Source organism: Drosophila erecta, unplaced genomic scaffold, assembly GCF_003286155.1.
Source record: "Drosophila erecta strain 14021-0224.00,06,07 unplaced genomic scaffold, DereRS2 tig00000021-arrow-pilon, whole genome shotgun sequence".
NCBI lineage: Eukaryota > Metazoa > Arthropoda > Insecta > Diptera > Drosophilidae > Drosophila > Drosophila erecta.
The window spans coordinates 21,079,331-21,103,446 of NW_020825198.1; the positions used below are offsets into that span (position 1 = coordinate 21,079,331).

Below are 24,116 nucleotides of genomic sequence, written 5' to 3' on the forward strand. Positions count from 1 at the left end.
ATATGGCGATGTGCCCTATAAGGATAAAGCTATTTTGCAGCGTAACTTACAAAAGACCGAAAACCAACCCCACCGCCCCTAAAATCTCTGGCTTCCTGCCAAGAAATAAAAAAGCATGTTGCATGTGAGGCAGCTTCCTAATCGACAACGATAAAAAGAAAAACAACAATGGACACATTCGTGTGTGCGAAAAAACCATACTCAATTACTCAACAAACATAGTAACCTAGTTCATAAAAAACAACTGCAACAAATGCTGTTAACAGCAGTGGCCAACAAGAAAAGCAACAAATTCATTTTCGCCTTTGTTGTTTTGATTTTTGCTTAAGTTTTTGTTGGCGCTTTCCACGAGAAAAGTCCTTCAAGCGTGGCAATCACATGGAAAACGCTCGCCGCTGTTGCTGCTGATTTATCGTTTTCATTCTGCAGAGCTTGTTGGATGTTGTAAAAGGAAATGTCAATTCCGCTGCTGCTGCTGCAAATGTGGCTGCCCGTTTGCCAAACAATGGCGGCGAAATAAAAAATACCCAAACCTTTAGCGAAGGGGGAAAATGGGGGACATGCACCCACTAATGTAAGTCATATAACAAATTTCGTTGCTGGGCTACTTGGAAAACAGAATTTCGTGTGTCTTGGCAGCTGGCCGAAGGGCACTCTTCAAAAATATGGCTTGTATTTGGCAACACGTTCCTAAGAATAAAATAAAAGAACAAGATGTACTCATATTTATAAAAACCATAATTTCTATACTTCATGACAACGAATTTATTTAATTTGAAGCAATTTGCAGTCTTAGCAATTGGAATTGAAATTCAGTAAGAAATATAAATATTAAATATAATATCCTCAATTCAGACCTATAAATATTACAAAGTACAATATTTAACAAATTTAACAAACATATGTTCTTGGAGATTCTGCTTTTTTCTCAGCCATAATTAATTTCTCGGACTTATCAATTACATTGTAGGTATATATTTTTTCGAGTGCATTTGGGAACAAAGTAACAGATCTGGAGATTCTCTGCCGCCCTTCGTGGAGACTTTCTCCCACCGCCGATTCCGATAGCAATGCCACCGATCTGCAGCCACTCGGTGCCTCCTTGCGTGATGTCCAGCAATGTGCCCAAGCCTGTTTTTTAGCCCTGCCGCCCCTGCCCCCTCTGAAGTGCCCCAAGGCCCCAACTCCCTTTTTTTGGACCATGCCAGAATTTGTTAGCTTAAGAAGAACAACAGGAAAGCCAAAAAGAGACGCGACGAGGGCCCAAAGCGAAGCGCCGTTCCAGTCTGGGAATGGGATCCCATGGTTGGGTACATACTTGTACATGTGTATGTATGTACGGAGCCTGGAGCTCTTCAGGGATCGTGAGTCAGCACAGTTTTGGCTAAGAAATCTGCTAAAAATATAAGCCTCGATGATGATTTATTGTTTGGCTTATTAGAACGAGAGGCAGCACTGTTGCGATAGGAGATTTATGCGGACTTATGCTGTGGACTTTCAAGCGCTGGAACCGTGTCTCATTGGATCTTAGTGACTCACCGCGGGCCAGAACTTTCCACTCTATGAAAGGTATGCGAAAATGAAATATGCAAGTAGGTGCTTTTTGGCACATCCACTTCAGCTGGTAATTGGCGGCATTTCGAGCTCCAATAGTTGGTGCTCTTGATGGTCCTTAGTTCATTAGAAACTTGTTATTTCAATAATAGGCAGTCATTGCTGGCTATTCAATCGCTATGTTTACAGACCCAGTTTCGGTATATGGTATGATAATTAAGCACTTTCCCTTTCGCATTTAATTTAGCAGTATTTAGAAGTAAAGATACTATCAAAATCAAAGAAGCATGAAATAGTAATACTTAGAAATGGCTTTGTTTAATTTTAACTAATTTTTTAATAAATGAGAAGAGGTTAAAAACGGAAGCTAGTGCTTGAACTCGAAATCACTGTGTATTTTTCAAAATATTTGCCACTAAGAATGCATAAAGACGAAACGCTTGTCCAGAGTCAAATGTCTTTTTTTTTTGACCTCACACTGGCTTTCTTGGAAACGCTCTCGATCGGATTCCGATGCCAATTCGGGCTCGCATTCAATAACAGATTTATGCATTGGCCATGGCAATCTAATACGAGCCACAATAAAAGCTTGAATATGGTCATTTGGCAACACGTCAACAGCAACAGTAACAACAATAGCAACAATAACAACTGAAGCCAAGGCAACGAACGAAACGTGCCAACGTCTAAAGATCGCCGATAAGCCCAAAAAGAGGGAGTTATAGACACTTTGGATGTTTCGGGGGATAAGTCGGAGGAGGGGTAACTCCACTCTGAGCAAAGAAAGTTTTATTTTCAGTGCCCCAGGACAAATTGTTTGGACCCGACTGCCACTAGCAGATCATTCACGGCCATGCAAATTTGTATTCCATTTAAAAAACCATAAATAACTATGATTTCATTTCAGATTTCTGTCATATTTATTGTATTGGTGTACATAAATGGGAGAGTAATAATAACTGCTTAATTCTGGGCAAATATTTTAATTTCGGTGCTTTTGAACTGAAGGTAGTGGATATTCTCTACTGCTTTCTTTCACTCGATCCAAAAACAATTTTAGAAAAACTGTGTCAAATTCATTTAAACTCGTAAATATGCATAGCAATCATTTGCGTGATTTGTGATCAGTGCATCCATGTTTAAGGTCTGTAAATATTCATAAATTCAGTCGCTCATAAAGCTTTGGCTCATAAAAATCCTAAAACAGGATTTGCGAACCCTGGTGCTGTTTTCCACCAGAGAAACTTTCCTCGAAATCTGCATATAAGCCGCGGTAGCTGAAAACTGCCTACTGTGAATGAGCAGCGATCTTCGTGGGCAGGAGAAGGAAAATTCAGGTGACTGGAGGAGATGGGATGGACTGGGGGATATTAAAGCCAGGTTGCCGCATTTGGTTGACGATATTTATGGCTGGTTTTTTCTTGGTGTTGGTCTTGCTCTCAACGGTTATTTCTCCTTTATTTTTTGGCTGTTGAATCCCATTAGCAATTAATAGTCGGCACGAGAAATTTGCATTGCAAAAGGAAAGTGACAAAAAGGCGACAGAAAAATGTAAGGAGACAGTGGCAGTGGCAGTGGCAGTGTTGATCAGCGATCACTGATCACAACTCGTCGATACGGCAAGGATGCCATAATTGCGTGTGAGTTTGGCCATTCGCTCCGTTGGCTAATTGTTATGTATGTAGGCTAGCACCACCGAACAAAAAGTGAGAGTGACACCTGCTACACACCTTACACTCCAAACGTGTCCAAGCATTTGCGAGTGTGCCTCTTCGATTCATCAGCCTGGGCTCGGGCTCCATTTGATCCACCTGCCTGCAGATCGATCTCTTTCGGTTCAGACGCATTAAGTTTCATGTGCCGTCATTATTTTAAATTATGCGCACAGGCGAGACTCTGGCTGCAAGCCTAACGAAAAGCCAAAAAACGAGACCCGGCATAAGTCGAAAACTTCATTTGCATCTCGAGTTCGAAAACTGCGTTTCGATTGTGTGTGCGGAAAATTGTTTAACACTTTGGCCCCTGCCGCTTTCTGGACTTAAATTTGATGGATTGTGTGGCCACAGGTTGATGATTTCATTAGTTGGCGCCCAACCCGAACAGGTTAACGTCTGGATTTTTAGTTGCGGCTATAACGAGGCGAAATGAAAAATCATTTTCGTGAGCTTTTGAGGATGCCATTCGGAAATGGCATTTCAAAATGTGGGAGGGGGTGACCTAAAGTGACCAAATGTAATTTGGTTATAAAGATATATTTCATTCCCATATGAATAAGCTAAATAAATAGCTTTCCCATATCAAATACGATTTAAAAAATAATAATAATATTAAGCTAGCCCAGAGGATTTTATATTCACTCATGTTTTTAAATAAAATATCTATGCACAATAAAGTAGATGATGACATAGCTCCATAATTGAATGGCACCCCTGCCCAGATAAATATTTATGCCGAGTAAATCAGTGTGGTTAGCCGCTTATATCCAGAGCTAAGTCCGTGTAAATCAGATCAAATGGATGTGCCACCTCGTCGGCGCGACAAACTCATTTCCCACTCCGTGGAAATGCACGAACACTGCTGAGGAGGAAAACTCCCACTTCGTTAGAAACTATTTCCACCCGCTGATGACACATTACTGTCACTCAGCGTTATGAGCTAAATTTATTGATGCAGCACGGCAAGAAGCCGCGCCCTCACAATTTTCCTTCTGGCCCCAAAGAATTTGTAATGTTTTCTTCGTGTCAGCGCATGCCAAAATGTATTTTTTCTCAAGAGGAGGCCTTCCTGCCTGTGGAAATGTCACTGGGATCTTTGGCCCCATCCGACTTTACGCTGGGCGGCAGGGGAAAATAAGACCGAATAGAAAAGTCACATTTCGTAATGATGTTGCAGGGAAATGAGAAGAAAACACACACTATAACAACAAATGCGCTGACATTTTTGCTAAATTAAAACAACGAATTGTTGGGCGACAGGGAAAGCCCGTGTAATTTATAGGAAAATTCCTTTGGAATTTATGTGCGGAATCATGACATAAATTACCCAGCCAAGTGTGTAGAGACTTGCGTGCTGAAGTGGTGCGGTGGTTCCCCGGTGGTTCCTCGGTGGCTCTCGGTGGGTTAGTGGTGCAAATTGGGCTGATGCAACCGCCCGCGCAGGTATTTAGTTGAATTATTATAATTGTAAGCAATTATTCAACATTTTGCTAAGCGAATGTAACTAATCGTTTTTCTTCTTTTTCGCTTCTTTTTCTTTTGCAGCTTTCTTCGCTCTTTTTCACTTTCCTCTTGGGCATTGAGCTCTTCTTCTTTGCACTGCCGCTGCCGTAATCATTGAGTTCGAAATCAACTTTTGTTTTTAATTTTATGTAATTGCCGCTTAATCGCAGAGCAATTAAAATGCAACGCAAGTTTCGGGGGCGTCTAAAAGTTTCTGAAGCGTTTCGAGATTTTGATATATTCGGCTTTATTTTGGTTTTTCTCAGCAGTCATCATGCCGCATGAAACGGGGTCAAGAGCTTCAGCCAGGAGCAGCTGGCAGGTTGGGTCCGTCCCAGTCCAACGGTGCCGCGGTTTTTCCAGCTCCATCGATGAGACCGCATTGCGTCATCATTCATAATTCGCTGTCCACTTGGCTGTCCACTTGAGTTGCACATTTTGGCGCTCCATCTCGCTCACACGCTCTCCGCCGATCAAGTGCATATGATTATGCACCATACCCTATATACTCGCAGTAGGGCAAGGTATAGTGTATCCCGCGGTCTATATGATGTCGTTCTGTTTTTAGTCCGTTTAATCATACTTGGGATGCGTTATTTAATCCGGTCATTCATTTCCAATCATCTTAATATCAACCAACAAAGTACAAACCGATTGATACCTATGCGTTGCATAGGTTCTCAAGCTCGTCGCCTAAGAGCATCTGAATGGTCGACTTCCCAATCAGTTTTCCCCGTTTTCCAGGCGTTTCTGGGCCACCGAGGTTCGTGTTTGTTTTCCACAACTGGCGGCCATTTAAATTGTCTTCAAAAGCGCACATTACATAATTAAGACAGCAGCACACCAGCAACCAGCAACCAGCAACCAGCATAAGCAGACATAGAAACGGTCCGGCGTTTTAAAACAGACCGACAATGTCTGTCAGTCCGGCAGTTGAGTTGCCTGACTGACAAGCCATCAACTCCAACAAAATGCTCAACACCTCGCCAAAGAGCCGGCGGAAAACGAAATAAAACACAAAACTGTGGAAAAAACAAGAGCCACTGCAGAGACTTTCCTCGCAGACTCGCTTTTTTCGATGCATCATCGCATAATCAAAGAGTCATAAAAACCAATAATCATTATTAAGCAAAACAAGCCAATTAATGCAGCAAGAGTTGCGACGGCTGCGCCACCAGTAATTAAATGAAAATAAAACGCCAACAGATTTGGCCAACATTGCAAATTAGCCAGGGGCGAAAACAAGTCTAGATGGGCCCATGCCCATTTTATAATATAATTATGGCACAGCAGCCGACATTTCAAATATATATTTTCACGCATAAAACGCTAACAATTCGGTTAGAGCGGAAGGCCAGAAAGGAAATTGCAGTTCGAGTTTTCAGTCGAGTAAATGATTCTTCTTGGGAAGCTGTACTACCAAGAAAAGACTGACCACAAAATTGTTTATTAATTAATGCAGAACCTTGCCCTTGCAAGCAAGTAAACTGTCCTAATATCTTGAAATATTTAAATTGGCTACAAAATTGGCAAACCAAAAAATTGGCAAGCAAAATAGATCATATTATCTCAAATCGCTTCAATTACAAATAAGTATTTCACATTGATTATTAAATATTTATGATCCACTTTCAACTACTCATTGAAATACAAGCTTTAATTTAATTTCACATAAAAAGGAATGTAATTTTTCGCTTGATTGCCCTGTTATTATATTTTCATATGAATGGTTTTCCATTAAGAGTATCAAAATTGGTACGAAATCGGCACGAAACTGGGAAGCATTCTGAAGTCCCGCGTGTGCCTTCCAATTAGTGTGGAAAATAAAGTGGAAAAGTGTCCAATTGATTGGGCATTTGGGCGAACTGGAAAATCAAATCAAACTCAGGTGGGACTGAGAATGGGTGAGAGATATTAAACGAAGTGCGTCCTGCTGCCGCAATTCACCGATCAAGTTTGCTCGCATTGAAAATTAGTGAAAGTTGCGCCCAAGTTGCAAGTTGCCTGCTGTTGACCAGGTTGTTTTGGGCTTGGATTTTGTTTCGGCTTGGGTTTTGGGTCTTGGGTCTTGGGTCTGTGGCCAGTCGGAACGGTAGCCGAAACCTAGGGCAATATCGTGTCGGCGATCGCGGCCAATCCATAGAAAATGATCAATGGGTTTCGGGGCGCAGAAAGAAAGGGAAAATGGAAAACCTCCCGCAGCGAGCGCAGGTCCGAAGGGCACTTGGAGGTCAGAGCTAATTGATTGGGAAAACCATTTCTCGATCCGACGTCTCTGGCCGCCATTAACAAGCTGGGAGCACATGTGGTCCCAGCCATGGCTAATCTGGTTAATTCCCCTAAGTGGCCAGCGAAGATCCAGAGGTTTAACAATAATCCGGTAATTGGTCGCTGGGATTAGATAAAGCTTAGGCATGTGGGGAAATCGTAATCCTAAGTTAAGAGAAACTGGGGTTTCAGAGGTTTATAGCTTGAGGCTATATAAAGTAGATTGTAGTACTCAGGGAAGTATGTATTAGGTGGCAGTTTTCATAAAACCCAGATTCAAATAATATTACTTATATATTATCCAACTTGACCTATGCCAACTCTCGCCTGTTGTTTTCCCATGACTAATTCAAACTATCTCCAATCTCCAATCTCTAAAAAATGCATTAATTCGTTGTGCATTTCAAATTGAAACATTTCTCAGTGCGTTTCATCCCGAGGTTTTTGGCTTGGCATTTGATATGCCCCCTCCCCGCGGCTAAAAACTTAATACCATTTGTCAAGTTGGCCTGTTCGAGTGCTGAATTTTTCATGTGCATTTAATTAGTTGAATTATGGCTGCGAAATGTGGCGACTGGCAACTTGCGGCACTGCAGCCAGCGGCAGCATTAGGCATTACAATCTAATAAAAATGGAGAAAATAAAACTTAAAAATACAACTTAATGAAAATGAAGTAAACACTCAACGCGCGACCATATTGTGCGACAACTTTCGCGAAATTATTTTTATTGACTCCCGTCCAGTTGGGCAATGGACCGCTGGATGGATGGATCGCACGAAGTCACCTTTCCCCATTTTCATCGATTATTTTGGCGGCGATAATTACGATAATTACAGGGGCGTGAGGTGGGAGACGGAAATGGGCATCATTTATCAACAGTATTTTCGTATTTCTAGGCAAACAAGCAATGCAATGCAATCTGATCGCGGTAGCAAAGACGTGTCTTCAAATATTTAACAAATAAATTTACACCAATATTTTAATATTCCCAAGCCAGCAACATTAAGAAGCATAAAGATCATAAAATAATTCTTTCAAATTTAATTTAAGATATAGGTCATTTGTCAAAATAAAAAATTAAAAAGAATTTCAACAAATATTCAACAAATAAATTCACAGCAATATTTTAATATTCCTGGCTTGGGATATTAATAGCATAAAGATCATTAAATAATTATTTCAAATTTAATTTAAGATTTAGGTCATTTGTCAAAATAAAAACGCACAAAGAATTTTTACAAATATTCAACAAATAAATTCACACCAATATTTTAATATTCCCAAACGTGCAGTATTGTTAATGACAACATTAAGAAGCATAAAGATCATTAGATAATTCTTTCAAATTTAATTTAAGATTTAGGTCATTTGTCAAAATAAAAACGCACAAAGAATTTTTACAACACTCCCCCACAAGTGAGGTAGAGAACACCAGTCAGAACCTTTCAATCATCATAACCAAAAGCGGAAACACCCCCTGAATTCATTAGAATAATTGTGAAAAGGTAATTACCAGCAAGGCTGATTACCTCTAATAGCCTAATACACCTTAATTGGCCACTCTCAGAGTTCTCAAGCCTTTCTCCGCGCTTATCAAGTGCGTAAGGTGTACGAAACGTGTACGGGATGGGATGGGAAAACCCCATCTGAAGACTTATTGCTGGGGGCGTGTGTTTGGCTCCGGGCTGAAAACTTAATTGAAACTCGGCCCAGTTCCCCAGTTCGTCGATCCGACCATCCACCAGGGCATTAAACGTACGAAAACTAAACAAACCGAAAGACAACGAAATAAAACCGCAGATAAAAAGATCTTGAGATTTTCCACAATTATTTTGTATTTTTCAACGGCAGCCCAGGCAACAACAACTTGACCCAGTTACATTTGTTGATGTTTTTTTAGCTGCTTTTTTTTTAGAACTAGTGTCTCTTTTTAATTTGGTTCTTCAGACATCAGCATCGTGATTAGTGACAAGAATCGTTGGTAATGAGTGGTAGAAGACTGCTGGAAAATACTAACAAATCTTTTGTGGGTCGCTTTTGTTTCATTTTCCGAAATTGTTGGACCATAATTAAAAGATTGCTAGCATAATTAGTCGGCGCAGCTGAGCCTAGCCGAGATTAATGCGCAGAGTGTAAAGTTCATGCCTTCAGAGCAAAGTTCACTTGGGCAAGGTACGTGCACTATATATCTATGTATGTGCATATATACTCTTGGTAAAGTAAAGGGCGTAATTAATTTTGAAGGACAAGTTTCGGAATCATTAAAAACGAATTTACTGAGGTCATTGTTTTATGCCCAGCGGTTCAACGGAGCTTGACTGCTGCTGGCCAAAAGGAAAAACTCTTCCGTAAAAAAGGGGTTTAAGAATCTGGTCAGAATTTAACAGGTGAATTTACTAATTATTTTATATTAAAGCTCTATCCGTTCTAACTTGAAACATTTAAAAAAAATGTATTTATAAACTTTTATGGAATACCAATGCGATTGAATGCGATTCACATATTACAAAACCCTGAGAGTTTAATTTTCAATTAAGAAATTTGATAACGGCAATGAGATGTTTAAAGTTGTTGCTAAAACGTAAAGCTTTTATTTTGCCATGCATGTTTTATCGGAAATAAAATTACTTTAGAAAGAATATAATAACTTATTAATATAATAACAATATATAACTATAATTATATAAATAATATAGTCTGGCTGAAATGCGAGACTATACTATTAAGAACTTCCTGGGATTCCGATGACGGTCGTAGTCTGAAATACCCGAAACCTACTAGGTATCCACATATTTCACGCGTACTCTTGGATGCTGTGATGCACAGGCAAGTGCACTTCCGGTCAAAAAACGATCTCGTAATCGGAGCCCTTAATCAACAGCGTTTTGGAAGAATCCGGCAGACAGTCTTCACCCAGCGGCTGAGCACGTGCCCCCCGATTGGAGAATTGGAAATCTCTCGATGACGCAGAAGAAACCGAAGAAGAAACGAGAGGCCAGCGAGAGGGAAAGTGAAAAGCAGATACTCGAACATCAAAAAAGTCTAATCAGACCCAGTGCAACAAGTACACATCATGCTCGCGGTCTTCGAAGATTTAAACTCTCTATCTGTGTCATTGACAGACGCGTCTCGTCTTTCGTCTGTCGCAGTTTTTGGTTTCGGAGTCGGCTTTTGTTTCGCCGTGGCTGTTTTGACTGACAAATGAAAATCTCTATTGGCTATCGCCAGACAATCAAAGGCCAAAGAAACAAACACAAACAGCCATGAGAAGTCGTCTGTCGACGGTTGCAAACTTTACACACATTACGGCCCGGCCAAAAGAAATGAAATGAAATGAAATGACAACAACTGCAGCGCCACATACGAATGTACTTTCACTCATCGGATTTTTTAGTTTTTTGTTTTTTGTTTTTTAGTTTTTGGTCTTTGAAAACGTCATCGTGTCGCAGATAAAATAACAAACAAACACCGGCCCCCAAAAAAGAAAAACAGACAAAATGCAAAGATCTCCGGCTGATTGATGTCAGCCAAATCTCATCTGCTGCGTTTCTCAGGCTCAAAGGAAACGAGATTTTCTTGTCACTCGCTTCAAAGCAGAATAAATACACTTTGTTGCACCTCAACTTTTCTCGTATCCCCCGCTTGACTCGGGCAAACTTGCTCAATTAAATGCAAATTTCATGTTTTAGAATTCGAAGCCAATCACATAGATGCACAGAAAAAATAGAGTTTCAGTATAGTGCTGTAGGTCAAAAATATTATTTTAAGTCGTGTGACATTTATGACAAAAATAAAAATATATGTGGAACTTAATTACCTAATTGTATTTTTACATTTGTAATTTATTGCAGCAATAATTGACCTAATTGCTAAACATATTTTTGAATTGAGCATTTATATTCGAGAAGAAGACTCTTCAATTAAGAGAGTCTCACGTACCTCCAAATTTCTGCCGGTGTACAAAGATCTACACACTTGCAAGCCGGAGAGAAAGATGCAAATGGCCTTTTCTCCAATTTTCCACAGTCGACCACCCGCATGGACAGTGGGCGCCACGGACGTCTCACTTGGCAGAAATCACACACACACATACACACAGAGGCACAAACACAACAGCGCAGGCCACAAATTTATGCGCATTTTGATCAAATCGCCAAACGTCGAGTGGGCGTGGTCGAGCTGTACGGGGCGGGCGGCTAGAGGTCCAGTACTTGGGCCCCAAAGCGTTTTTGGGATTTTTACATATCTTATTTTTATTTTATCGCTTTTATTGCCGCCTTATTTATTTCGTTTGTTTTGATAGTTTTTCTTGCCAGCGAAAGTGATCATAACAAGACGGAAAAAAGCGAGCTAGCGATACTGGAAAATGAATTGGTGCTTGTTTGGTCTATCATTTCCATGGAAAGTATGCAAGAAGTTTAAACTTTAGCTACGAGTATGGACGGATTCGATAAGTTTTTAAAGATGTGTTTAAAGATTTGTTTCAACGCCTAAGATTATGAAAATTTCTTAGTCTGCTGATATTTGTTTTATAAAAGTTACCCAGCTGAATGATTACTAAAAAACACCTTTATACATGCATTTCTGAAAAGCGCCAGATAAATTCGCATCTGAACTACCAATAGTCGTAAAATTCATTTTATATTCGTGCCCAAGATTTACCGCATTTAGCCCGAGAACTTCAGCTGCAGACCGTGTCGAATTTATAACCTTTGCCACTGCCGATTCCCATATTTCATTCACAACCATTGAGTCCCCAAATATACGAGTGCATATACAAAACAGCATGCCAGGCAAAATCGCAGCGTGTTGCACTCTCAAACTTGCAGTTATGGCCAAGGCCCCGAACAAGCCGCAAAATCATGAGCTTGCAACTCAGGCTGAGAATTTGTGGACGTGGAAGTTGCAAAATCGAGAATCATTTGCTGGCGCTTCAAAACGTAAACTTGCAGCATCGGCATCATCATCCCGCTGGTTAATTGCATGGCTAAATTGCTCGAAATTAATCCGTTTCCGTTTTGGTAATTTAAAGTGGGGATTTTCTCTATAAGCAGATCAAGCAGCAGCGACAACTCAGACTTGACCCTAATTGCAATTTGTGCTTAATTCATAATTTATATATTTTGTTGTTCTTCCTTAGTCTTCAATCAGAGGCGAATATATTTAAAGTTGGGCAAAAGAAACTGTTTTTGAGAGCCGGATATGCTTTATGCCTTTTTTGAAATATCAATTTAGGCCTAAAGGCACAAATGCGGCTTACGTATGCTTGTTTTATTTGCACCTTAAAGATATTTCATAAATAGGCACTGATTGTTAGGAAAAATGGATTGGAGAGAAACCCCAGCCCGAAGTATCACTCATTGTTTTGTACGAGCAGTCAAGTGTAACATTCCATGCATTTATCTTTCTAAGGTAATATGCAAATTGTATTTTTTACTATTTAAAAATACTCGCGAATCATTGCAGAAAAGTACCCCACAATTTGGCCAACATTTCGCTGGCGGCCTCACCCTGAATTTGGCCAAAAGACAAAGGCGGCAATTGTCTCTGTGCGCTGGTAGATAACAATTGTTTGGCAGATTTTTAGCCTGGGCCGCAGTTTCTTGTCAATTCATTGGCTTTAATTGCTGTGTTTGCCGGTTTGCCGTTTGCAGTTCGGAGTTGCATGTTGTTAAGCCAGGCAGACACTGTGAATGATATATGGCCTGCGGCAGAGCATAGCCTATCCTCCTTGCTTTTGGCCTGGTCAAAAGATTGATGGTGTTATGCAATGCGAAACCCTTTTTATTTTACTTACTTTGAATAGAGGGAGAGCAACCTTATCGGCAATGCGCATCGTTGTGTGCAGCATTAAAACTTTTTGTGGCCAGGCACGCAAATATCAAAAACTGAACTCCATTGAACCCCTCCAACTGCCATTTTCCATGAGCTTAGCCAAAACAAAGAGAGACCCCGCCAAGGTAATGCCAAAATCCGATTTGAATTAAAAGTGAAATAAAAGCGAAGGAAAAATTTTATCATTTCGCTAATTTTTTTTGTTGTTTTTCCTGTTGCAAAGACGTAGAGTCACGCAAACTTGAAGCCGTAGCAAGTGCAAAATGTCGCGGCATTATAAATTGAATTGGGGGAAGGTCCTTAAGCTTCTGGTCTAAACCAAGGCGAAACCACCTGCTAAAAACTCACTTTTCGCCAAAAATAGTGAAATAAATGGGAAATATTGTAATTAGAATGGAGAATGAAAAGTAGAGAATGAAAAAAGAGAATAGAAAAACCAAATAAAGTTCGTTTGCCGCAGTCTAGACAACAACTGCACTGGGTTTGCGGGGTGAGATTTTGGGGTGTGGCTGCCAAAAAGGACATTAAGTCATTCAGCCACGTTTGCAGGGCCAAAAATTTTAGAGCCAAGGCGAAAAGCCAGACAGACAAGGCTGTATCTATGTATGCGTTTACATACGCGTTTGTGTGCTTGTTTTGCATGTGTGCCTCTACTTTTGTATCTATGTGTGTTCGCTAGTTTGTGTTGCGGCAAATAATAGTAATTTGGCTAACACAAAAATTGGGCGTCGTTTGTATTCCGCTGTTCGACGCTTCTAGCCATGAACTTGAAAAGGTTTTCCGATTCCCTTGCCACTCTCTTAAAGTGAAAATTATCAAGCCATGAAAAGCGAACGCTAGACAGAAATACACTCATCGTGCACTATTCGGAATTACATTTGAATATGGAATTGGCATCTTGGCCTTTTGTAAGCTAGTCAAAGCAAAACCAAAGGAAGAACATTAAATGAAGTACGAGAAAAAGTGTATTTTTGTCAAGCAGTTTTCAGGGAACTGCATCAGAACTTTGATTTACATATTAAAAATTCTGAAGATTCTGCTTTTATTGAATCTCAAATGTTATTTTGTTTTTATAGGTAATATAAAATACAACAGAAAAATTAAAAAAAGTGCAATTGTAATAAAGCAATTTATATCATTTTCCGATTATATAGAGGGTTTGTTGCTTTAAATTACGTTTTCCCCGCCCAATCGACTGTTCAATCGCACAGAACACAGTTAACAACAGAATCGAATGGCAGAAATCAATGCTGGGCCATAAATATCTCTGCACTTAAGCTGGCCTCCTTGCGAGTGAGTTTTTCCGACTCATGTGAGCCATGACGCAGGGAAAAGACCACGAAAGTCAGGGGGCGTTGCCATTGATTCGCGCATGGGGGGCGTGGCCTGGTGTGGACGATGGGGCGTATGAGTAATCCACGGCGCTCATAATACGAACGCCTCCTTTGGCACTCGCAAAGTGTTTGTGATGAGTTTAATTAAAGATCTGCGAGGGATTTGCATTCCGCCAGGCAGATGGCCCTATGCGGAAGCCCGAGCAGGAATGACTTATTATGCAATTAGCAATTAGCGTCAATTGAAGCCAAGTCCGATTCGAAGTCTCAGATAGAATGCGTTTGCTGGCCCAAAACCACTCGACTGGGTCAACCGCTCATCAGGCAAACGGCGGGGCATCCAAGGTAACATCGTCTCTTATATTTTCCATTTCCAGCCTCCAGCCTCCAGCCTCCAACCTCCATCTCATCATCTCCATCGGCATATCTGGCCTTTGTTTACCCACTTTGATGCAACGTTTGTGTTGCTGTCAAACAAATAACGAAACGATTTGCTCATTTGTTGATATTTGCATTTTGCAACGGTCTTCGCGGCAGCAGAAGAAGTCAATGGATGCCTCTCCGCCCCATAAGAACGCAGATCTCAAGTGCGCTAAAGATTTCGCAATGGACTCTGCGATTTCTACGACCTCTCGGGGCTTGAACTCCACACGAGGAAACCACATCGAGTATGTAAGCATTTTCCCCGCTGGATGGCTATGATGTAAATCGTAGCACAAGTCACAGCACATAAATAAACGTATTACATCTCTTTAAATTGGCCTAGGTGAGTTGGTATAATGTCAAATCATTTATAGGTAGTTTCCTAATCAAAACATTTTTTAAATATCTTAACAGAATAACCAATTTTTAACATATTTGAACATTTTTTGGCGGGAACACAAGTCAGAATAAAGTTTATATTATTAGTAAATAATTGGTAATTATTCTAGCTATCTGAATGTAACACTAAAATATAGTTTGTACTTTTAAAACTAAGAATACCAGCTTTAACATAATTATTTTTCTATATTGAATCAAAGGAATGACTGTTTTACCTCAGAAATTAAAAAATTGCTTATAACTATTTTTGCTGTTTTTTTGAGTTTACTCTATACTATTCAAATATTCTTAGGATCCATTTTTCCCCTGTAAGACCAAAGACGCTGCGTCATCGGATAGAAGATCTGTTCAAAGTCCAAAGCGCCCAGCTATAAATAGGCAAACAACTGCAGACTGCAGAAACTGGCCGAGTCTTTGCAGATTTGTAGATTTTCAGCGAAGACTCCGATCCGGCTGCCAGCTGAAAGCAATCTGGCTTAATCATGTGAGAAGCGACCAGGCCAACGAGCAGGGAATGTGGCACCGAAAACAAACGAAAACGAAGAAAAATCGCGGAGAAGAAGGAGGGACTAGAAAAAAATCCAACTGAAATCGAGTTTGGCTCTGCTTAGTGGCCGCGTAACTAAACTTGACTCTCTTGGCCAAATCTCAAACCCAACTCCACTTCTGCGGATCGGGTTCTCCGGCCCGTTCTTGTGTTTCTCTGGCGGATCGCATGACTCAACTGGAGATGGTTGCCAACTGAAAGATGCAGCCAAGTGGAGAGGAAAACGCATTCAAACAGAAGATGACTTCGATTTTTGCTTTTTTAATATAGTTTATTAGTCTAATATGAATGGAAATTTGATCTGCTGACTTCGTATATGAAGCTACTAAAATACAGCATAACATCGTTACTTTAATTTGAAAAGTTAAGAGGTTTAGTTTTTTTTATGTTAACGAGCTTAATGAAGACATGTTGTCAGTCATAAAACGTTCAAAGAAATCCTCATTTTTCGATCGCAATAAACTTAATTTTTATTTCTTGCATTCTTTGCTCTAGATTTTTTTAGATTCGAACTGCAGTGAGCTACATCAATTTCCTTTTCATTTACTGTCATTTTTTGTGTAGTTATCATTTAGACTAACAAAATTAGAAGTACAAAAACCAAGCCCTTCAAAATGCCTAAATCAGTTTTTATTAAAATTGTGAACAAGGAAAAGATGTTTAATATATATTATATGTAATTTAAGGACAAGAACGCGTCATGCCGATCCAAACATTTAATCCTCAAAGGTTTCGCCGACAGAAAACAAAGAACCATTGAGCTTCTATCCCAAAACAGAGCCACCGAAACCCAAAACAAGTTAAGAGCCGCCAAAGTGCGGAAAAGTGTGGAAAACTGAACTGGCTTTTCTGCTGGCTGCGGCAGAGGAAACGTTATTTCCAGGAAATGCACTTAGCTCTTTCACTGCGTCGCGTTTGTTTTTTTCGTTACCCTGCGTGCTGAGTGAAAATTTGAGGACCCAATCGGCAGGAACTTTCTTTTGATCAAGTGAGAAATTGGTGTGCGAAAAACGCCAGTTGGAAAAGCGCACTCACTCGGAAAAATAGCATTTGCGAGGCGGGATGTGAGAACGAAAGCGAAACAATTCCGATCCCAAGATGCCAAAGCCCAGATGCCAGGGAGGCCAGAGAAGCCCATGGAGCTAATTAAGCCGCCTCGCATGAGTGCTGTGTGGTTTTCCACGGGGCCAGAGGTTGGGGGTGGCTCTGCATCAAGGGAAAGCACTAACTGCAACATCAACATCAACATCAACAGCAACATTAGCAACAAGAGCAACAAAGATGAGAAATCGCTGGCTTCCTGGCTTCATGAAGAAATAAGTCTAGAGTGCCAGTTGGGGAAAAACTTGTTCATCTTTGGCTCTAACGAGCTAACGGAGCGACAAGCGGACCAACCGAACTGATGGGCGGACTGGCGGACAGGCAGCGGACGGACGGACGACTGTGAGCGATTCCCCTCAAAACAAGACGATAGGTAAACAAGGCAGCAGCAACAACAAGAGCAGCGGCACAAGTAGCAAATGGCAAGTGCAAGTGTAGCAGCAACGGACTTTTGTGCTTCCTGAAGATGGCCGCGTGATCACGAGATCGAAGGTCTGAGCTGAAAGTCATTAAAGTCGAAATAATATTAGAAACAAATTTAAAATACGTAAAGAAATGGGAAATATAATTTTGTAGTCGCATTTTAGATTATTGATTTGGTACAACGAAATACATCATTCTTGATAAGAACTTTTCTCCAAGGAACAACAAATCCATTAAGTTGGTGTATGGAATACCCGTTTGCAAAACCAAGTTGTCATATGGGATAGCATATGGGATTTCAGATTTAAAACCACCCAGCTAATAAAAGGTTTAGGATCCATAAGAGATTCCACTCACGAATCACGCGGGCCGCCCATTCAAAGCTGATGCTTCATGTTGGTGGCCTCCTGGAGTGGGTGTATAGTATATAGTGGATAATGTGCAGTCTAGTCGGATGTGCAATGTGTGTGTTAGTGCGCCAATGTGTGTGTTTCTGGCCTGGCCCTGGCCAAAACAATAAACAAATAAATTACATGAAAGCGGCTGCCACAGTTTGAATCTCTTCAACAAGATAATCACAATGAAGCGGCACGAAATGTGCAGCAATGTGGCATCCTCATTAACCCTCCGATTCCCCTAAGCCCGACGCAGCCGCACCACGCCGGGCGAGAAAGTGAAAGTCACTGCGAATCCTCGCAACAAACAGAAAAAAGCAGAAGCGGGCAGAAAGTAATTGGCCAGGTCGGCTCGTAGGTTAATTAAAACGCACTTTGTGGCCAAAAGGAGAGAAAAAGATCGCGCTTTTAAGCCCACTCATCATCGGATATCTAGCCAGACAAATCGATATGGTACGAAATGTAAATATCCCAGTGACCACAAAAACCGCAAGATACGCATCCGCGAGATGCCTTTGAAATGTCTAAGACAAATTAATTTGCACGAGCATTAAGACCGCGCACTTTTCACTTCTTCCGCAATAAACAAATCGCTGGCGATTTTTCCCCTGACAGTGCGAGCGGGAAAGTATAGAAAGCTGCTCAATGAGAATCAATAAATTTGCTCAGGCGGCAGTGGCTGCCTCTTAAAGCCTGATAACTATATTTAAGTCCATTTTCCCCCCATTCTTTTCCCCACCGCCCAAAGGCTTTTGTGGGTCAGTCGATCAGGCGCAACTCGAGTTGGAAACTTCCATGTAGGAGGCTTCTAAAAGCGCATCTGAATTCGAGGCTGTTTTTAAGTGGTATTGGTGGGCTGGCCAATTGGGTCATCAGCCCATGGGTTGTTGCCCCCATCTGCTCCGACCAACCCCACACACTTCCCACCCAGAACTCGAATTCAAATCTACACTTTATCAACAAATCGCTTGCAAAACGTTGGCGCGAAACGACGGGATAATTTGCTCGACCATGGAATTACCCATGACAACAAGAAGGAGAGATTCATAATGTCAAACAAAGTGCTTAATGATAGATTAAAGCTTTCAAAACATAAAGATATCATGGTGCTTTTAAGATGATTGAACAAATTAACCAATTATTATTTTTTAATCATTTGGGTTGAGGTGAGCTACATTTATTTTTACCAGCAGTTTTGAATTCTACTTTCAATATTCAAAAACAAACATCCTGAAGTTATTTGTTTCGCTAAAATTCTGTTCCCTAAATAAACATTGGCTAATATATATTTTGATGATAATTTAGCACCTTTACAATTTTTTTAATACCCGCTTCTCGTAGTGTAAAATAGTATACTCGATTCGGTGAAAAGACTTTGTATAAAATATATATATTCTTGATCAGGATAATAGCCGATTCAGTCCACATAATCTGCATGTGATGCATAATCCAAAGACATAGACGCAGCGAAAGTTTGTTGTTACACGCCCACAAACTGCCCAAAACTGCCACGCCCACACTTTTGGAAAATGCTTTGATATTTTTTTGATTTTATTATTTGTCTTTCCAATTTCTATCGATATGCTGAAAAATTGTTCTTTCTCGTTCGCACTCCCACTAGCTGAGTAACGGGTATCTTATAGTCGAGGAACTCGACCATGGCTTTCTCTTTTGCTTAAACTAAGATTGTATCTCACGACTTAAGCTGGTGCAAGGAATTGACTTGATGGATCTATAAATATAGAACCTTGTTGCAGTCAAAGGTTATTAGCAAGAATAAATGCCAATTTTGACTTAAATTAACATCAATCTGTATTGAACCTACAAAATGATAAAGGCTTTAAATATTTCCAGTTTTACAGTAAAATTGACGGACTTGCAGAACTTTCGGAACAATTGGCGTGACTCAAAGGGGTTAACTGATACCCCTTTCGTATCTTACACCTTGGCGAACACTTTCCCTCCGAGTGCCCACATGCAGCACATTAAATGGGCATGGGTATAGTATGACAAACCGAATGAGTGGCCACTCGGATGCATTTTGGGCCCGGGCCACTTGGCCTCGACGCGTGGGCATGACAGGTTGGGTTAACTGAGTGCAGAGCCCAGAACCGGCGTCAACTCGGACGACTCAATAAACTAGCTCTTTGTTGGCTTATTGACAGCGGGGCGCAGGACAGTCGCACATTCTGCGATTGTGCAATGGGTGGCACATGTGGCACATTCCGATTCGTGGCAAGTGGCAAGAATCTGGGAGATCGAGACCAACTGGCAGCTGGCCGGCAGACCTTGCCGAAACGGTAAATGTCGTACACAGAAATAAATATGTGTTTGTATATTGCTTTTAGTATTAATATTAAAGTTTAGTCCAGAAAGCTTGACAACTGAAACTATAAACATTTTAATTGTACAAATGGAAAGTTATAGAAAGAAAACAACACATAAAGGAATCAAAATTCTTTTTCTTTACAGATTGTATCTGCTTAAGAATTAACATACATATCTATAAAATCCTTAACTGTAAAGATACATAGGTGTTTTAAAATGAATCTCATAACTGTAGGATAATTTTATCAATCTAGCTTATGACCGAAAATATAGAACTTTTTCATTAGGATTACTTGACAAAGTAGATACTTCTGTTTAGGAAGCCAGAATTATTGGATTACTAGTGCTGTTATTCCAAAACCTATTTTATTTTTCTATTTCATTTTTCCCAGTGGTATTAAAAATGTGTAGGTTTTTAAGAGGGCAACTGTGGCGGAAACAGGGGGAGTTAGGGTAACATTACCGGAGGCCCACATTGACATGCTCTGAATACTGGGATCCAGCTCATTGTTGTTGTTGTTTTTAATGCCGCATGTGGCACTTGCAGCAGCCACCACAGTCTTGAGAATGGCATTTTGATTTATTGGCTAGTTCCAGAGCTTCGATTGCATAATCGCCGCCAAAAAACTTTTGCGACTATAAAACTATATAAAACAGCATTTGGCTGGAGGGGAAGCGGCGGGGAATCCGTTCATTTTTTCCCACAATTTGCAAACAATAATGAAAACCCAGCTCAGCGGCTGCTGCCCGACTACCTGGCTAATTAAATCAAATAAGCCAAGCAAGCGTATTAAAAATGCAGGCAGCTAAAAAACTGAAAAACGCGAGCAGACAGGCAAAACAAATAAAATTGGGAAATAACACATTAGCCATATAACACGTCGAACGGTTAATGCTCTCGCTATGGGAAGGAAAAAATATAAAAAACATTAGTTCACTAGCCAGTTCATTAGCTCCCACCTAGAATCATTTTCCTGGAAGACCATTAAGATTAATTCTTTGAAAATATGGGTGATGCTTTCTATAATTACAATCAATGCTCGACTTGAAAACAGAAGTATGTAGGATATTTGTAAAAGACTTCAACTAAGTGATGTGTTATTTTAAGATCTTTTTGTAATGTTTGTTACACTACTGAACAAAATCTTTGAGATACATTTTCCCACCAGCTCCTGATACTGTTATGGGATTTTCCAGAGGTTTCCTCTTTCCCCAAACGAAGCCAATTCCGCAGCAATTAGACCCGGCCAAAAAGGGCATCGCAACAAGACGGCAGCAGCGGCAAATAAAAAAAATTAAACTCGGCTGCATGCCACAAGTGGCCAAAGTGCTTCCAGCCGGCCGGCAACGACCGATAAGAGAGCAACAACTGTGCAGCAGGCCAACAAGACAACAGAAATATGGTCACAGCGGCTGCAACAGCAAACTGCAACCGAAGTGAAGCGGGCTAACAACAAAATTGGCAACAAAAAGGCAACCAATTAAGGCCAATTTAGTTGCAGCAACGCCAAGCGGCAGCGACACAAGAAATAATCAGTGAGAAAACAGCAACCAGAGCAGCAACAACAATATCGCAGCATGCAAATGAGAGCAGCGACCAAAGTAACTCGATACAAATTTTGCAAAAAGGCCACAGCAACGGGTAAAAAATTATGTATGTGCAGGTATTTGCAAGAAATTTGCACTTTTTTTCTGCACCGCTGGAACTGTGAGAAAATATGCAAAGGAAACTGAAACGGAAAACTCTGAGACAGTAAAACATCCCTAGAAAGAACATTAGACGACGAACTTATTGGAAGTGCAGTAAAAGCTTGAACAAATTATATCACCTTTGTAGACATTAGATTATATTTTGAAAAATATCCAAACAAGTAAATGTGCAACTAATTCGAAATTTGTATTACAATATATTTATGGATTTTGTATGGTACCTATATAAAGTGATATGCTTTTCAAAATATTTCTGTTTTAATGATCGGTTATGGAATGTCCACTACATTTCAAACTAGTTACATGGTGTCGTAAAAAGCGAATCAAGTTCAGTTTGACTTATTTGTATCAACTACCACTCATGTTTGTGGCTTTGAAAAAACCAAATTAATTAAAGTTCGTTAATATATTGTTTGAATTTCTTTTAGTGAAGAAATACTAAGCTCGTACTCCTTTAAAAGCAAGTTCAACAACATTGGCCGATCTTTAAAAATACTTTATAAATGAAGCACTGAATATAGCAGGAATAAGCAGATTTCCGCATTTGGCATTTCCTTTTTCATTTGTTAAAATTGTTATTGTAATTTTATATTTTAATATTTCCTTGCGTCTATTAGTTACGTCATGTTATGGGCAATGTTGTCGAATACGTGTTATAAGTATTTCCTTGAAAATGATTAGCACCCTAGCTACGTTCTTCTTAAAGAAGTTAACCCGTAGTTTCATTTTCTTGTTGCGGCCTGTCCACGATGAGTGACAAGGAGGGGTATATTAGCGGGGGAGCAGGCGATGCTTGAAGAATGAGACAGACAGCTTGGAGCTGTTCTGATTTCGAATATTAATGATTAATGCCGCCCGATGACAATAAACACTGTGTCAGGTTGCAGATGCAGTGACATCTTTTAACCGCCGACAAGAGGAAGCGAGATAGAAGATGTGTGAGCGAGAGGGGCATACTGGGCTAACAAGGTGCTCGCTTGCATTAAACCATTGTTGGTTTGTTGTTGCTGTTTGCTCAGCCCAAGGCGGCCCATTAAAAAGCTTAGCAAGCAGCAAGTGCCGTGACCTTTTTCCCTCAACTTCCAGTTCTTTTGGCTGCCTTTGTTTTTTTTTATTTCGATGATTTCATTGTAGCTGCTGGCTTTTTTGTTTGCCTTTTTTGTTGTGCTCAGTGGCCGCAACCGAACCTAATTGCACCATCGGCCGCAGATCTTCAGTACACAATGAAGAAAATAGGGATCACCCAAAGTTGATATTTGCCAAACTGGTTTTAAATTAGCTAAATACTTATTTAATGCTCTTAAGCCAGTCATTGTGGGGATGCACTTGAAATTTTAAACGTAAGCCAGCTTAAAATAGAAGGTGTATTTTTAAAAAGATTTTCAACACTAACAAATTTCTCTCTTGAAATGTTGTATGCATATGAAAAGCCTTGTATATAAAAAACATGAATATATTTTAAAAGTTAATTTGTGTATATATGTATAAACGAATAAAAAAGAGGAAACATGTTCTAATCTAAACATCTGTTATACTTTTATAATATTAAAAAAAGAGAAAAAAATCCCTATCCAAGAAATGTCGAGCTGATAGACTTCTTTCGAGAAATGTCTTATTTTTGGAAGTGTATTTTTTGGGACCCCAAATAATAGAAGTCTCGAGCTGTTGATGTTGTTGTTTAAGTGTGTCTTAAAGTGCATTATCTTTCTTTTCGCCTTAATCAATTGAGCCAGATCACACACACACATACACTTTTAGGTTCAAAACATGCACACACCCACATGCAGGTGGCAAAAACTCCACCTCACAACCCGTTTTTTCTTATTGCGAAGAAAACTACTGAGCTTTGCACACACTTCTTCACTTTCTTCTTGTGCGTGAACGTGTGTGTGTGTGTGTATGCAGCATCAAAAAGTAACTGTATCTCATAAATACACATGTACACATTTTTACATACATACCTGTCCAGCGAATTAGCAATGTCGCATACAAAAAATATGTGTCGCTTTCAATTTTGCAATTGCAATATTGCAGTCTCTGAAATGGAAAACTCAAAACTCGAAGTTAAGCCACCGGCTAACACACACACATGCATTTACATAGGATCCAAACAAACACACACCGCGATAATCAGAGGTAAACAAACGAGGAAAACTAAACTCGCGACGCGAACGAAAAGCACTTGCGTAAATATAAATATTGGATGGTTCGATTGGAGAAAAGCGAGGGCCAAAAACCAAAAACGCGACTCGTGTTCTCGTACGGAATGAGAATTATAGAGTCTCGTCTCGTGCGCTGCGAAGTCCAAAGACGATCTGAATCGCGAACGAGATACTATATCTGAACTTCACTTTTCCCACACAGCATTTCCTCTGCCAGCTTCGTTTGACGCAGACAGTTCGCTTCGAACTTGTTGTGCCCGCATTATTTTAAGTTGCAGCGTTGCATCAGAATTAGTTATGTTGGCTAACAGAGTGTGACTGTACTTTGTAGCGAGCACTTTTATATACCGAAAATATACTGAAATTAGTGGCTCAGCGCCAAACTACAATTGTACCGTTATTGTTCAACGAAACTGA

The 24,116-nt window shown here is 40.2% G+C and overlaps 3 protein-coding genes across 3 annotated transcripts in view; 2 read left to right on the top strand and 1 right to left on the bottom strand.

The window, feature by feature from the left end:
* The window catches only part of LOC6546174, a 57,570-nt gene extending 33,647 nt beyond the window's left edge, over positions 1-23,923 (bottom strand). Inside the window, exon 1 of the mRNA XM_001973539.3 lies at positions 23,499-23,923. The gene's annotated coding sequence lies outside the window, so the exon portion shown is untranslated. The remainder of the gene's footprint in view (positions 1-23,498) is intronic.
* LOC26526746 lies at positions 14,662-14,913 on the top strand. The gene has a single exon (XM_015158851.2). It carries the CDS (start codon positions 14,662-14,664, stop codon positions 14,911-14,913), a length of 252 nt encoding a protein of 83 aa, XP_015014337.2.
* On the top strand, positions 16,124-17,308 carry LOC6546175. Its single transcript, XM_001973540.3, has one exon. It carries the CDS (start codon positions 16,693-16,695, stop codon positions 16,981-16,983), a length of 291 nt encoding a protein of 96 aa, XP_001973576.1. The 5' UTR covers positions 16,124-16,692; the 3' UTR covers positions 16,984-17,308.
* Positions 23,924-24,116: the final 193 nt, after the last annotated feature.

Excerpts from the sequence above, each read along its gene's own strand:
- LOC26526746 (XM_015158851.2), top strand. The coding sequence starts at position 14,662 with ATGCAACGTTTGTGTTGCTGTCAAACAAATAACGAAACGATTTGCTCA.
- LOC6546175 (XM_001973540.3), top strand. The coding sequence starts at position 16,693 with ATGCCAGGGAGGCCAGAGAAGCCCATGGAGCTAATTAAGCCGCCTCGC.